At 37.4% G+C, this 17,674-nt stretch overlaps 1 protein-coding gene across 2 annotated transcripts in view; it reads right to left on the reverse strand.

The window, feature by feature from the left end:
- BABAM2 (BRISC and BRCA1 A complex member 2) overlaps positions 1 to 17,674 on the reverse strand; it is a 179,235-nt gene that overhangs the window by 77,918 nt on the left and 83,643 nt on the right. For both annotated transcript variants that reach the window (XM_075706893.1, XM_075706892.1), the window contains one exon: positions 5,545 to 5,654. In XM_075706893.1, the coding sequence (XP_075563008.1) occupies positions 5,545 to 5,654 (110 nt within the window). The remainder of the gene's footprint in view (positions 1 to 5,544; positions 5,655 to 17,674) is intronic.

The raw sequence follows: 17,674 nt of genomic DNA on the forward strand, positions 1-17,674 counted from the left end.
ACCTGACAAAAACCTCCAGGAAGACACAAACCCTTCCCACTGGTCAACTCTTACGTTTTGCTCTGAGACTTGAGGCAACACTGAGCTCTGGATTGCCACAAAGCGTACGTCAGACCAAAACCTGCCCCTTATCTCCTATACAGAGAAACTGGTACCTCATTACCTAGCAACAAAATCAGTCCCACCAAACTGCCTCAAGTATTTCATACCTCACTGATTAGGTCTAATTGCTTAGTCTCTTAACTGAAAGAAAACCATCTTAAAAATCTCACTAACCGAACCATTTAAGGACAGCATTAACATACCCAGCATTGAAGTGCCATTTAGATGATGGACACATAATCTCAGATCTTCTACAACTATTTTTGCTAATTGTTCTGTATCAGCTTCAGAAAAAAAAAAAAAAGGAACAGCCAGTACAGTTGAAGACCCAGGACAGAAGTCAATCTGTTTTGACTGTCAGTCCCAGTCTACCCTGATCTCTTCTGAAGCTGTCAGCAGGCCATCACAAGGTGGCTGCAGCAAACCAGGTGATTTTTAGGACACAGGAACAGTTGCAAAGCAGAGCTAGAGAGGAAATCAGGTTATGGTACTGGCTACAGTTTCAGAAGATTTGGATGGTGGGGACATGGCACATAGAGCAGGCAGGAGATATCACTGACTCACTGGCCAGGCACTGCATAAAGGCATGACCAAAGCAGGCTTAATGGAAGAGAAAGCCCTGCGAAGCAACAGTCATTTGTGCTTCCCATGTCTGCAAAGATGCTCTGGGATTTGAAGAAGACATGGACTGCCTTGGTTGTCTACTAACAATGCTACTGAACTCATCAACTTGGATGAATAAGCACATTTTAATATGCCAAATAGAAGCCTTCTTATTTCTTCTGTCTTCTACAAAGACAGACATATAAAAAGGCCTAAACATGACCACTCATTTACAGACCGTATTCATAACCATTCTGAAACAGCAGGCTTCAACCAGTGATGTGCACTCAGCAGTATGGCATGACAACTTCAAAGGTGAAGCCCTTCACAACACCCCTGCATCTCAAATGTAGCGAGAGGCGGTACCTGGCAGTAAGTGGCTAATCTTCTATGATTTTCCTCCTCCAGCTCCCAGCAGAAGGGACAGATAAAAGATAGGAAACACCTTAAACCAAATACACGTGTCTAATTTTCTCTTCTCCTTTTTTTTTTTTCATCAGTGAAAAACATACAGAAACATTCAAAGTCTGAGAGTTCAAACCAGGTTCTTGTTATTCTCCCCTGCCCATATGAGAAGGTTAAACGCAGTCACCGAACTCTGCATACCACCCTCAGTCACGAAGAACCCTCTGGCACAGCTCCCAGACCAGTAAAGAACGACCATTTCAGTCCCCAAAGCGTGGAGCCTGATCCATTTAAGCAAAACAAGTTCTATGGACAGCTGGTTTTCTTAGCGTATTCATGTCCCCGTATTTATCAGAGAAAAGCCCTCCAGGACAACAGTGTTTACTGCAGGATTATTTCTGTGAATCGAGGGAACACAGCATTCACTGATCAAGAGTGTTTCCACCCTTATATTTTTTTTCTTAAAATACGAACGAAGATGAACCCATTTTTATTTTCTTTAGCATGGACGACTCATGAAGGAAAAAAATACATACATTAATTTTTTTCTTTTTTATTTAAAAAAAGAAAACCCTTCTGATCAACTTCCACGTGTAGTATGCTGACACGCATTTTAAGCATTAATATAGAAATCAGCTGTTCAATCTCGCACTGTCTCCTTGGATTTGAACGGAAACCAAAGGTATGATGGATATTTTTATTACAAATTTCCTTTCCATATGAATATCTAGTACACTTTCACTAGAAAATAATTTTGAGCAAGCAAGATGCTTTCTACCGACCGTTTTGGAGACATTACGAGTAACGCATGGAAATGCGGCAGAGACATAAAAGGTAAATATCCCAGCAGCTCCTCATCGTGCAGAGGAGTGCAGAAGCAGCCTCAGAACACATCTGCGCCTACCTAGCAGCAGGAGGTCAGGTGGATGAGCAAGTGAGGGGCCTCAGGTACTGACAGCGCTCGGCTCTGACCCTCGCCCCGGCGCACAGCAGCCATCAGTCCGTGGGGGATGAGGAGCATCCTGTGGCCAGTCCCACGCCCCGAGGTGGGAGGAGGAGCAGGATGAGTTGGGGACACACACTCACGGATGCTGACAAGCACCATCCTCTCACGTTGGGTGGTCAGTCTCTGGGGGTTCCCGGCTTACCACTTCCTCCAGAAGCGTCCAGAAACTTGTTTTTATGATACTACAGTTATGATGGTAATTTTTAAACAAAACATGTATCATAAATACCCCACATTTCATTTTAACTTAATCTCATTTTTGAAATCATTAAAATCGACTGTTATTGGCATCTATCTGCTTATTGATGCAGCGCAATAAAGAATAAGAACAATTCTTAAAATGATAAAATGAAAGTTTTTTTTAAGGGATTGATTTCAAATTAAGGAAACATTGACTAGAAATTGCTGTTAATGTGTTTTGAACAATTAGTATTTAAAGGAATGTTTTTAAATTAGCAAGTTTTAATGAAAGAATTAAACCAGGTATAGTTATAAGTAATTACTGCTGACATTTTTATAAACCGAAACAAATGCTTCCCACCCCTAAGTGTGGGGTTGGTTTTTTACTCTAAGAACTGAACTTGACACTCTTGCAGGCAGACACCCCACCATACAAGTCAATGGAACACTGATATTGACTCAAATGAGCCACAGTACTTCTCTACTGCATTTTCCCCCCCTGCTTTAATATGTGAGCTTTTTCAAGCAAACCGATGTACTAATGTCTTAGCCCCAAAGCATAAAAAGTGGACATTTCCCTCGTTTTGGAAATCTCTCTTCCAGAGCCTATGACAAAGAGCAGTCAAAATCTTACTAGTATTAGGTTTACCATCCATCTAAAATAGAGCAAATATACAACCCTTCAAAGCAAAAACACTATATTCATATTGCTAGGGCTCAAATTTGCTGACAAGATCTGTGGGTATGTATCATTTTTAGAAAATGCAATGTGGGAATGCATGTTTATATGGTAGAGCACAAAAGCAATGAAACCTCTTGGGAAAGCAGGAGATAACTCACGTTACACAAACAGGCCCTTTGCTCTTATTTCTCTACAAAGCTGAAACGTTTCTATCTGAAAATGTTTTTTCATACGTCAGGAAAATGCTATTCCTGTTTGCTCGTTCTTCCTAAGGTGAACAGAGTTTAGTATTAGCAAAATAATTGTGGGAATTTGGTATTTTTCCTGTTTTGTTGAGTACTTGGGAATGTTATGTTGGGAACTGTCAACTACTACTTACTCCACCTCAAAATCTGCTGCATAAAAAAAATACACTGGTAATTTGCTTACATGGCTTTTGTAGATGCAATTACTGTTAGCAGCAGGAAAGAACTTTTATAAGCAGAACACAATTCAAATGTAACATGCCATGGCCTCAAGTCATTAAACTAATCCTCAGGGCTTCTTGAGGCTTTTTGTACTTTTGGCAAAAAGTATAAAGAAGTACGCATTGTTGCTTCAGTTCCCAAACACTGGAAAGTTAAATATCTAGACTGTCAGCCTCTGCTAAACGGAGCAGAGATTGGTGTTGGGAAAGAACAAGAGACAAATATATCTCTGTTATTAAAGCACAATTGAACAAACATTGAAAACATACCTATACATATTTTTCATGGCACATAAAAAGTAGAATAAAGAATAAAGGAATAAAGAATAAAGGAAGGTGCAACAGTTCACAAGCAGCTCTGGCATTATGGGTTACCAGTATCCAGATACTGTGATGAACACCTTACAAATGCATGAGAACAGATTCAAGTTAGATGAGTGAAGTATCTCAACTTTGATACACAGATAACATGACAAGGTGTGGCATGGAACTCCAGGGTTTACTGGCATGATTTTAACATGACTACATAAGCTATAAATGACAAAGCCATAAATACGTCAGACATGTCAGATATGTACTAACACCACCCAAATATCTTTCTGCTATATTGCTCCAATCACACATTTAAAATCAGATATTCTTTAGGGCACTCACAGAAAATGCAATGCTTTTAGGAAGACAAAGTGTTCCTTTGTACTGCTATTCCACTTGGTATCAAGAGGTTAACATCTTTTTAAAGATACTATTAAAAGTGGGAAAATAAGCTAACGTATTCATTAGTACATGGGTCGCTTAGACAGACATACCTGGGTGGCCTGAAATACACTTAAGAATCAACATGTGACTAGAGCTGAAAGTGCAATGGAAACTAGTGACAGCCCACTTGCTTTTAACAGTAGCTGAGCAGAAGAATCCTTTGGAACATGGAAGGATGATTACATGTTTGACTACAACTATTCCCTCAACTAATGTTGACAAAAAGTAGTGAATTGATAAAAAATATGAAAATGCAAAAGCTGATAAATACATTGAGTGTGTGTTTGCATGTGCATGTGTAACCTGCATTTTCTTAAATAAAACATCTGGGAAGTCTTATGCCTTTATCTAAATCAAATCCTGGGTTTTGCTTTTTAAATTCCACCCAACAGTTTATCCAGACCAATGCCCTGTTGAGCAAAGTATCACGATACCGTGCTCCTTCACTCACACAAACTTTATCACTGAGTTGTTATAAAACTGTGGGAGTCGGTATTTCCCATCTTTTCTTCTCTACCCAGAAGCGTCAACACCAGTTGAGAGGAAAGTCACTGCAGTATTAACCAGAAAAACAAAGCATCACTGAAACAATGCTAGACCAGCTTGACTGTTGTATACCTGAACAGTCTAATGTAGTTACTTTTTTGAAGCAGACATTACAAGACTGAGATACTGAAGGGAAGGAGGAGCGTTAAGACATTCTTAATTCCAGAAATGGAAGAAGAGAAATTTAATGAAAGCAGACTGATTTCTAATCCTCACCCTTCCATTTTAGGAGTAGAAATTCATTCCTCAGCAAATCTGTTTGCCAACTGGTAAACAGATCAATGAAGTTCAACAATCTCAAAATGAAATATTCAGATATTCTCCTGAAAAAAGTAACTTACTAAAGCTGCAAACTCCTAAAACACAGTTAATAAAGCCCTTTAGCTTCTACAACAATCCTTTATTCAAATGCATTCTGTTTATAAAGAGAACTTACCTTCCCAAAAGAAAAAGAAATGAAAGATAGTCCACAAAAAAGCTAACAGTATGCTGTGCCGTAGGAGGCACTCAAAATATACTGCTACAGGAAAACACAGCAGTTTTCATAGATTATGATGCTACAAGAATATCACATGTAGCCAGTGATGACTTTTCTTCATCCATAGATGCAGAACTAGCCAAAAGATCTGCCATTTCTCCACCACACACACACTTGCAGTAATCATTATGACATTAAGCAATTTAAAGCAATAGCATGTTATCAGCTAGCCAACATTTCTCACATGTATCAGGAAAAAATTGAAAAGTTCAGAGATGAAACAGAATTAACACCCCAGAAAATAAAACAGTCTCACTCACTGTTCAATACGTGGGGAGAGATACAGCTTAGGAAAAACCTGAGTAGCTTCTGCATCCTCAAAACTAACGGAGAGAAGCGCAACATCTTCTCCAGGATCTTCATTCACATCCTGTACATAAAAAATAATAAATATAAAATAGCAAATAACAAACTGAGTATTTATAAGCTTACAGATTACAACTAATAAGTCAAATACCAAATTATTTAGGAGATGCTTAAGTGAGGAATCTACAGTGTAACTATTGAAAAACAGATTGCAAATTTATTCTTACTATATTAGTACTTAAAAGATATTCTGCTGTGCTTAATTTCCTTTAAAGTATCAAAATAAAATAACTGTGTTAGCAAGCGTACAGTAGTGTAGCTCTTCTTCAATTAGCTGAACTACGTATTTCAGTAAAGATGCAGATTTCATTTTTAAGAATTCTTGGTTTAACACTAACATGAGATGCAAATGCCAAAGAATTTTTTTTAAATGTTATAATATCACTGAGTTATGACCACAGGTTTTATATTTGTTATTTTTCAAAGTAGTATATGGTCCAAAATTTCTGCTGTACTCAACTCCTACTTCTCTTGTCCATGAAAAACGTTTCTGCGATCAGAAATTTGTATCTAGAAGTCATTGTCCCCAAATTTTCTGCAAATTAAACCCATGCATTACTTTCAACAAAGACTGCATATTCTAGAAAAACTACTGTAAGAAAAAAAAAGAAAAAATCCATGCTAAATACCATGACAATCAATCTTAATGCATTCACAGTTTAAGCTTTCTTCGTATCAGAACAATCAGCTACTTTCGGGATCAGGTAGAACAAATTGTTTCTGGTTAGGACCTGACATCTCCCCAATTCATAAATCACATACAGCGCGAAAAAACGTACTTCTGCTACACACAACTTCATTTAAGCTCTTGACCTCGTTAGAAAGCAATGAGTTAGCAGTGCAGTCACCTTCATCGACAGCAAGTAATACGGTGCCACTTGCTGCTCACAAAGAAGTCCTTCAACATGTTTGTGCGTATGTACATAGCAACTTGCCAAGATGCATTTGTTTTTATCCGTTTTGGAAAAATACAGGAGGAAATAGATAACCCAGCCGATATGGGCTCAAAGCAGGATCAACATGGTGCAGTGTGCCCTGGTATGCTCTGTCCTGCAAGCAGCTGTGAGGAAGGAACATGTAAACCACTTAAACATTGTTAGGAGATCCTGCTCTATCTGGGGAGAAAAAGAAAAAGTGACTGCTGAGTGGTTTCAGGAAGACAATCTCGTGCCTTTTGAAGCTTTGGCAGGACTGAAACTGTTAATGTCCAGAGAGACTAGCTGCATACCAGCTGTTACGTGCAGAACACAACATGCCAAGAAACTTAGTGATAAGCTGCAGGGAAGAATGGGTCTTTAAAAAGCCTAATTGTCTTAGATGAAAAATGAGACAGAGCTGACAGTGTTTTCTTAAATTCTGCCTTGGTGTGCAGCTCACTTCTGACAGCTGAAATAAAACCGTACTCTTAGAAATGCCTATAAAATGGTCTCCAGCACACCTAGGCTAGAAATCAGAACATGGTTTTAACCTGAAGTTCCAGGACAATGCTCGATAGGAGTGGTGAGGACAAAAGCTAGCTGCTGTCCTGTTGGGGTAGGATGAGTTTATGGATGGGATATATGACACGGCTGCCTGCAACAGCAACAGACGGGACCTCGTGACCCACAATGTTCCTTTCCTTCAGTGTTATGTTTCCAAGTGGTACTACCATCTACAGTAGAAGAACCAGCACAGATTATAAACCCTTTTTCAACAAGACAAGCAACGAAAAATACCCAAGAGTGCAATCCCCCTGCAACCTTTTCCCCAGTATTTCACATATTTCCATCATGAAGGAAAAAAAAGTAAGTAAGGAACAGCTTTCATTCCTGAAGATGAGTATGGCATTAACTGGCTTTTTCCCATTAATTTGCTAATTGTCAATCAAATGAAAAGAACTATTAAGACAGATTAAGCAGTAATGCTAATGATTAAAAAGATTTTATTTTAATGGGCATTCTTCAAGAGATGACAAGTACATATAATACATTAATTCATAGAATCATAAAATCGTTCATGTACGTTTACAGTTCTTCTGAGACCATGTTCTTTTGTTTGTTGTTCTTTTCAAATAATTTGTTTTTACAGAATAGAACCTACATGTATTTTACAAGCTACACAGACAAAACCAAATGTATTTAATCTTGCATTTAGTATTAGTGCTTAAGTTGATGTGCACACACAGACTGACACCACGCATAAGACCAGTTTCTAGAATACCATCCAGGTGCTTACTGATCAAAGAAAATCAAAACAAGAAAAAAACCAAACCAACCCAAAACAGATTAGGTGAACACCATTACAGCATCCATTAACCCATACAGTAATATTACATTATATTTTCTACACTCACTAGTGGCTTCTTTAATATGAAGATTCATGCCAGGGAAAAAAACTCACACAACAACATAAATCATGATGGTATCTTTGCACATTATGCTACAATAAGCTGACGTGTGCAGTAAGAGCAATGAAGTGAGACATGATATTTTTCATTTATAAGAATAACACACAAGAAACACTACTGCAACTATTGCTGCCAGCACAGCGCTGCATTACGTTCATACAGCTATTGTCCAATGCAAGTTTGAGTACAGAAATTGGCATTTTTCTGTAACTACCACTTTTCAAATGGATGTGTATTTTTGGCCCACATACCTGGGAAATGAAAACTGTAACTTAAAAAAGATGCAAAAAATCAGCATTCCTGTAGGTTTTAAGAAGATGTAATGCAGTAACACCATGAAGTTGCTCAACCTTACCGCTCAGGTGGCCACAGATTTACAATCAAGTCCCTTCGTATCCAACACCATACTGTTTATTCCTTTCAGACTTTGTTACTTTTATTTATGCAAGAATCTGCTTGGTGGAACTGCATTCAACCCTAGTATGTCTGTTACAACCGCCGTTTATAAAACTAAACCAAAACCACATGTCTTACAGATAAACTGTGGAAAGCTTTTCAACTAATGGACCTTTTTGATGCTGTCTGTGCCAGTCACAACTTAACTCCTTCAGTGGTCTCTCTCCTGGGTCATCTCTACAAACCTCTTAGTGACTAGGTGAGATGATGAATCCTTATATTACCAGGCAATGACATTTCCCCAGAACAGGGGCTGAGATCCTTCCATTACACCAAAACATCCAAAGACAAAGGTTGTTTTAATGCTTCTTATCAGACTCTGCCCAGGCAGAGTCTTCCCCTTTCACATTTCTGCATGCGTATTTCTCTCAAAGAACAGGCCAGATTTAAACAGAGCAGCAAAGCAAAAATCACCTCTCTTTTTATTTTTCAGTTGGCTTCAAAAGAGAGAGTGATATCCAATTGCTTTGGCAAATTTTTTATAAAAATTAAGAAGGGTAATTTTCAATAAACATTAGCATCCAAGGTTAGAACTGACATATTAAAGTACCATTTTATACTCACAGAAATTTTTCCACACAAGACTCTACAGAAGGTATTATTAAAATGAACTTCCACTGAACGGCATGCATATTCTGGGCCACAGGAATTTTGAGGTTTATAAACTGAATGTTTGTAAAAATGTTTGAAATCATTAGTTAAGCATGTGACAATGCACACCTATTAGGTTTTTCCACAACAGTCTCATGCTTTATAGTAAAAAAAAAAAAAACCACAAACCCCCTAGCACAGTGCAATGTAAAAGATCAAATACAGATTTTCATGGTGTCTTTCTGCCATCTCTCTATCATGTATTTTCTCTTTTCCTCATTTCAGAAAATGCCCATTCAAATCAAACAGGAAAAAAAAAATGGATACACCATTTAACAGTGAAAATAAATAGTTTTCTTACTCAAGAACTGCAAGGGGTTTCCTATGTTTACAGAATACTTTGCACAGTGTGGACTGATCCTTGACTAAACCTCCAAAGTGCTGTGTATATGCAAAATATACATAGTAAAGTAATGTGTTGAGAAAGGAACAAAATAAAAAAAAAATCCTAAAGATTTTCAACCCATAGGCTTTTTTCTATTGCAGAGACCTTCTAGCAACAACTTGCAAGAATAAAAACTTTTCATAAAGAAAAGCATGAAGAGAAACCTCATGGTATTTTATTCTAATCTACCCTTTGCAGATGAAAGGTTCATTAAGTATGTATTTTTGAAACTCAAGAACAAGAGGCCATGTGAAAATACAAATGCAGCACAGAACAGATGAAAATGGAAGTTTGAAGGCACTTAGAAATGTTTTTTTCCCCAAAAAAACTTTAGGAAAAGACTTCAGGTATCACAAGACTCCAAAGTAAAACTTAAAATCCTACTTTTCATTGTAACAGCACTATCTAAACAACCATTTGTTAGTTTTCATTCATATCACTCTAAACTTACATTCAAATGCATGCTTCAATGTTTACAGCTGCTCCCTTTGCAAAATACTTAATCTTTTCACAAAGTTAGTATGAGTTATTTATGAAAATTATCATCAAAACCACTTTAAATACACCATCCAAATGGCATTGTTTTCTCGTATCCTACCTACTGTAATTGAAAACTGGGAATTTACTGGAACTGACAATTTTTTATGAGTCAGATGGTTGATAGCCAGTCCAACCAAAACATCTGCTCCACACAGTCACAACTGCTATAACCCATTTCCTCTTGTGCCTGGAGTCCAACCAAGTTGTACATTACAGTTCCTTTTCCTTAAAGATGCAGGGTCTGGAAAATCAGTTATTACCTCTTCTTAGTTATCAACAAAGAATTGCCTTGCAATCTGTAATTAGAGTATTCTTTCAGGAGGAGGTATTTCTCTATTTGGCATGCAAGTGTGATTCCCTGCGGCAAACAGCAATGCATAAAGTGGTAAGCAATTGCAGGCAGTGGCAGGACCCGCCTTTCCACGGAAGACTTGAGAGGTAGGGGGCATAAGACTGGGGAAAAAGACCCTGCAACGGGCTGACGCATAATTCGAGGACCTGGGATTAGGAATCTGATTTAGTGACATCAACTGTAAAGGAAGAATGAGAGAAAAAGAAATTTAGAATTTCGTAGAAAGGATGGGAAAGGATGTGTGGGAAGAGTATTGGCATGCTTTGGGGAGGACAAGCAGCTTCTGGCCTGGGGGATGGTAGGAAATGAGAGAAAGGAGCAGGGCTTCTGGTAGGGCTGTTAAGTTTGTACCATAAGTACAAACAGCAATTGGTTTGGGGATAAAAGTGAGGTAAGGAAGAGCACACAAACTGTTCAACCTACTGGATGTTCCTTTGGGTAAGGAGATGCCACGCAGACGACTTATGTTGCAGAAACCTCCAAACTGTATGGTCAGACCAAATCTGCTTCAGGAGGTTCCCAGCCCCAGCTGATCATTCCTACCTCTTCCTGGAAATTTCTGACCTCTTGGCTCTCACAACTGCTCAATAATTGTTGTCTTTGTGGTATGACTATAATTGAGGGGATGGAAACCTCCAGCAAATGGGGAGGGGAAGGGATCACTTAATATAAGCGAAGGATAAACCCAATTTACAACCTGTGTAATGTGATGGAGATTGGGGGGAAGGTGGAATAGAAAGGCAGAATATGGATGAGAACACAAAGGACTGAGTCAGCATTGATCTTGGCATCTGCAGCCAGCTTATGACAAGTGGAAATCTTTTAACAGACACTTACTTGACTGTGGCACCTCTCAGCTCTACCAAGTCAGTCAGCTTCACAGAAGTTGAGTGTGAAATTTGTATTTCAGGATCCTTTCTGAAGAAAAAATTTTCTCCAGAGGAGAAATGCATGAGCATAACATGCATTCAGAAAGGTAACTTATCTTAGGGTCAACCTTAACCCATGTAATTTTGCATGCTACATACCTGTAATGGAACCATACTTATTAACAACTGATCAGAGAGGTGAACAACAGAATTTTTTTTTAAAGCTGAAATGTGAACTGCAGCAGAAAAGAATACACAACACTGTGTATTTTTGTGTATTTACTTCATTAGTACTAATGGGCTACTTGCATCACAACGGTTAGCAAAGTTGGGCCTTTTCTCTCCAAATGACAACATGCAATAATGCAAAAAACAACTGTCAAATAAAGCACAAGCAACTCATGCCCTTACTGTGTAAGTTTCACTAGCCAGCTTCAATACAAGCAGTTATGTGTCCTCTCAGCCTTTTTCTACATCTAACATTTTTTAAAAAAATAACAAAACTAGGGGAAAGCAGGCTAAGGAATGCGAAGTGGCAAATGAGACTGAGAAATCTGCTTCGCTCTAGGGAGAATATGTAATTATTCCAGGAAATTCTTTCTCTTGTCTTCCAGGAAACCCACCAGGTCTGATCAAGGAGTGCTGATTCTTTAAATAGTATCTTTAATGAAAACAAAGGCAGCTACCTTGTGTGCACTGCCCACAGCATCACAGCATGCCTAACACAGCTCCTCTCTCAAGGTAACTCAGCAAAACACTTGCCTCACTCAGTCTGGGCAAAGAGCGCATTTGAGCCCAGCGTAATTCCTATTTTAAAAGTTACATGAAAATTGTAGCCTGGGAACAACTTTGAAGAATCTGAAGAGCTTACCTGTAGGGCAAGATACTAACTTTTCTTCATTAAAACAAATTTAAATAAATATCTACTAAACATTAAAAAAAGTATCAGCAAGACCTCCAAATATACCACTGGGCATCAATAATTGAACATGAAAACAAACAGTATTTTCTTCAAGTGCGAGTAACATTCCAGGGTTTTGGTTTTTTTTCAGGGTTTCACATATAAATAGATTGTGCTTCTCTAAGACAAAAACTTGAGATCTGTTTTGCCCATGCCATTTTCTTTTATTATAATTGTGTTAATTTACCACTACTTTCACAATATGAGTGACTGTCAGAGTTAGGTAAAGAATGGTGTTAGGAAAAGCGTAAGAAAAAACAAACGGTTAAAAAGAAAGAGTAACATTCTTGTCCGTGAAAATACATGTTCAATTCACAACTTTCAAGATTAATGTCATTTAAGTGGATAAAAGTTAATTTATTTTGACAGCAGAAAAAGTTGTAGTGACGCTTTCACCACAACAATACTGTTTGCTTAGGTCTGAAAAACACAATCTCAGAAAATAAGGCAGATTTCTTCAAAGGTCAAAAACATGGTTTGGTAAGTTTGGGACTCAAATTCGAAATAAATAATCTAGGTCTGGCACAGTCTAAAATTAATATTGGGTGCAGTCTAAAATTAACATTTCTGAATTGATTCCAAGTGAGCTAAGATGTATATAAAATGACTATGTAGAAACAAGAGATACAAAGTACATTTGCAAGAGTGGATCATTCCATCATATTGACTGAATCTTTGTAAGTCCTCACTGAACAACTGTATTTATTAGCTATGTTTTAATGACACTACAGTAGGGGATATTTTATATTTTTAAAGGAGACTGATATGCAAGATGCTCATGATCTCAAATTTCAATTTGTTCAATGAACCTTAAGTACAAGCACATTAGTTCTACCTGCTCTAATATCAGGTATCACATTCAGATTAAAATAAGATCAAAAAACCAAAATTTACGTAGTTGGGAATGTCTCCGCAACAAATTAGAAAAAAAATAGCACAAAGTAGGGAGAAACAATATCAGGAATCTGGATTGCTGGGAGGAAGTCTTAGACCTGATTTTTCCATACATTCAAGAAAAAGTGCTTTTGTTTCCCAGGACTCCAATTTATCCAACACTACAGAGTGCTGCTTTATTTTTGTTTTGTTTACTTCTAACCTTATCTCTAAGCAGACCGGCTAAGTTTTAATAAAACACTACAGTTTTACCATTGAAAAAGTGCGTTAACCTTAAAGATGACCCTATTACTCGAAGTTTTGTGGGCAGGAAAGAGATTCCAACACCACCATATCATTCCTAAAACCCCAAGCAAAGCAATCACCTGTCTCCGCCATCACCAGCTGATAATGGAATGCACAAAATGTTCGGAGACTTTCAAGCTTAGTTTTTAGAGGTCACCCTGCCTGTTCTTAAAGAATCAGCAGCAGGTGCATCCACTCAGACCAAGCCAATGTTATTTGTCAAGACATGGCAACTTTGTCTTTAAATCAAGAGCACTACAAAAACAGTTCTCAAAACTCCGGATCTTATTTCTACTACCTACAAATACTGCAATAAGGTACTTCGCTGGCATCAGTGGTGCTGCTGGCAGAATAAAGGACAGCACAACCTGAGCAACAGTGTGAGAATCTAGCTGAAATCTTAAGACTGAAAATTTCAATGTCTCCTTACAGGCACATATCCTAGATAAATGACTGCTTAAAGTTTGGTTGTAAACAATGATCAACTGTTTTACAAAAAGGTTGTATATATGGTAAACATGCTTTGAGCGCCTTAAAAAGTTGTGTTAGAAAGTTATGGGTAAATAGCAGGCAAAGGACAAGTAGTATTAACATTCGTATTTGGACCGGCATCCTAAGTCAGGAATCCTTTGGGGAAAGCAAGGCAGAGAGAGTGAAGGAGGCAGCAGCTTTACTTAGTTCATCTGGGCTTTGCATATTAGTGACAGACATGCTGATTCTGGGCAAATACTACATTCAATTGTATGTATTTACATTTGTGCGTGTTCAGTGCATGGAGGACTCATTTTCACCAGTGTTTTAGATGGTCTCTATTTAGAATTTTCATTTGAAATTATCAATAATGGAGATTCAAGATTTATGTAGTGATATAATTAATTCCAGGACTGTCAGGGTTCAGGCACTCTGTATTACCTTGCCATGCACCAAGATATTTCCTTGCTAACAACAATCATCAAAAGACATTTCTTTCACACTTATCTCTGCACTGCAATTTACTTTTTACACTTTGACTACTGAGAAGAACTGTACTAGGAACTAAAAAGGAGATCAATACCCGCCCTTTAAAGGACCCTCATGTTAAAAGACCATGAGACAAGACAACTTTTTTTTAATATATATAGTCCAAATTACTTGAAACATTGTAAAGTGTGTTTACAGTATTTCCAAATGTAAAAATACACTTTCAATGCTCTCAGAAACAAGCAAATAGAAATAAAAAGAAAACACAAAATACTTTCCATTTAGACAACTTATGACAGGTCGCTTCCATGTAGTTTCTTTCTCTATAAATCTCCCAAAGCTATTGAGCTGCTTCCTCAGCATGTAGTTATCATCTTTTTTTTTTTTTTTTTTTAATGTAAGCCCTATGTTTTTAAGCTTGCAGATAATGTTTTGGGGACACGTGCAACTTGGAATTCAAATCCTTCACAAGGATTTCACTGACACTTGAATCTCTCCAGCCATCTCTTCAGATGACTGGACTATAATTTATTCAGAAAGCAATATTTGCATTCTTCTCCCCCATTTTACTGGTTTCCCATCTCTTTAAAAATAGTAATGTCATTGCAGAGGCCAAAGAGCAGTCATCTCATGTCCAGTGGAAAACAAGATCTGCTAATAAATGCCCAAGTACTTAACTAGAGTACAAACAGATTAATACAGTCCGAAATAAAATCATTTTCCTGCCAAGCCAACTTTGTAATCACCAAATACAGCTTTTCTATACATGGGTATTATATATTTTATATATGTAAATTGACAAAACACACATACTAGATTAGTATACAGGGCTCACAATTGAAATAAGATTCAGAGGTAACAATTATATTTGGGAAGACTGTAACGTATTTGTGCAAGTAAGGATCTCAGGTACAGACCTAAGTCTTAGAAGGACAGCATGACACTAATGAGAGTATTTTTTTTTAAGATAATGAAATGGCTCATTGATACAATTAATAAATCTCACAAGAAAAAAAAGAGTAAAAGTTAAAATACAGCAAAAGAGAGACATCTATGATAAGCACTTCTGTAACCATGTTGTGGTTGGAAGTCAGCATAAGCTTTTATTTTTTAAATCAATCCAACTTTTTAATAAAAGCTTTTTCCTCCACTCTCCACATATTCTTATATTTTCTTGGTTCAGTGAGTATCTCTGCAGAATCAGAAATACTATAGATTACATGGGTCACAACAAGAATGCCAGAGTAAAGCCATATTCTGAGACAGATCTTCAGTGAACCAGGAAGTACCAACAAGATTTCACAGATGAAAAAGTGAATAATCAAAGTGTAAGGTAAAAACAAGCAAAGTTGCACTTGCTCAGTGCTCTTTCACCATTGCAGCTTAGTATTGCTGACCTGATTTAAAAATATGGAATATTTTCTTTTAAAAGAAGGTGCAAATATTAAAAGTATTAACTACTATAAGTTGTTTAGTCAATTGCTGTTTCCTGAGAATAACAGGAATGTTTCTTATTAAAGTCCACAGCACTTTTGATTCACAAACTGTTTATTATGCATTACCATTTCAAGTGTATACTTATATTTCTTTTTGAGAGAATTCTATTGTCCCTTTGTCCCATTATTACATTTAAGTCTACAGTATCTTACAAGAGTGTGCCTCTGTGGGGCATTTTGTGCTTTGTACAAAGAATACGCAAGTTGAAGCATACTGTCCCCTTGAGCTCTATTTACAAACGTTCATCATTCCAACAAACAACGTGCTCACTGTAATCACGCACACAAGTGTATATGTGTACAGATGTCACAAAGAGTAAGAACCCATTACTGTAAAAAAGAAAGTTCTTCCAGTAAGAAGAGAAACACAGCTTTTTTTTTTTTTTCTCGCATTTGTAGGAAGGTGGATCCTGCTACAGGTGTTAAGCAGGATGCTGGAGTGAGGGATAAAAGCTGTGATAGTCAAAAATGATTATGACATTGGTCTTTCAGAGTTCACAGCTGTACTGGTATGTAAATCAGGTGCATAATGTCAGGAAAAAATCACAGGGGTATTCTCTGTTCTATATATAACAAAAAAGTCACATTCTGTGCGTTGTCTGTCAAGAAGGTCTCTGGAACTTATAGTGTGAGACAGTAACTCTTGTACTTCAGCATACTGCTCAGGTTAAGGTTGACTCATCTGTTGTTTACCTTGCCCAAGACAGTGCCTGAAACACAGGGTGTCCAGCTCAGATGTGGTCCCAATGAATTAAAGTGGTAGTTGCTAGAATAATACATCACTCATTTCCAGGTGAAAGACTGGTTCCATCACTGAGATTTCCCTGATTACTGACTCAGAAAAGATCACCAGATCTTTTCCCCTATCTGTTCCATTAGTGCATCCATCATGAACTTGGAATAAAGAATTTCGATAAGTACTGTTAAACACTTTTACAGTATCTGGAGCTGTGTTTCAATGAAAAAGATGCAAATTCAAAGGCTACTAATATTGATAGTGCCCTTGAATTTGCAAAGTCCTTCCTGACACCTTCTCTCTCATATCATCTGTTCAAAGGTTTAAGGGATAATTTTCTGTAAATCTAATCCACCTTTTAATGCTCTCACAAGGCCTGAAATTAATTGCACATGCTCAACAGCTTCAGCACAGCATCCCAGCATGCACAAATCAACAGAGCAGAACACCCTCTCTTCTTGGTCAGATATTCAGCTTTCCGTCCATAAAACTGAGCATTATGTTCTTTGCCAAGGAGGATGAAGTAAGACTTGGATTGTGACAACACAGTTTGAACTGGAAGTTTCTTACCCTGTCCTATAGGAGAGAGCATTTAATAGTTTTACTTTCCTGACTTTTTAGAATGGACTGACAGATGACAGTTACTATTCTACTCCCCACTTCTTCACAAACCTCAGCTCCCTTACAGGCATCATTTCCAAAAGAAGGTAGTCCTTCGTTTGTGTAGCATATCTACACCTATACTGGGACCCGCTATGACACTTCTTTGGGAACAAAATATTAAGAATTTAAAAAAGAGCTTAATAAAAGTGCAGATTTGGAAATCACTTTAAAAATAAAATAGCATAAGAAAACCAAAATAACTGCCAGAAAATAAATGAGAAGCCAATACTTAAGAAGTCATTGTAAAAAAAGAAATTAAAACTGGTGATGTTGAATAGCAATATTTAAATTCCTATGTACGTTAGCAAGTTGCAAGTCTGAAACTATCAAGCCTTTTCTACTAAGAAGCTACTTAAAAAACAGTTGTGTTTATCAGTGACAAAATTGTAG

Source organism: Pelecanus crispus, chromosome 3 (assembly GCF_030463565.1).
Source record: "Pelecanus crispus isolate bPelCri1 chromosome 3, bPelCri1.pri, whole genome shotgun sequence".
In the NCBI taxonomy this organism is placed as follows: Eukaryota; Metazoa; Chordata; class Aves; order Pelecaniformes; family Pelecanidae; genus Pelecanus; species Pelecanus crispus.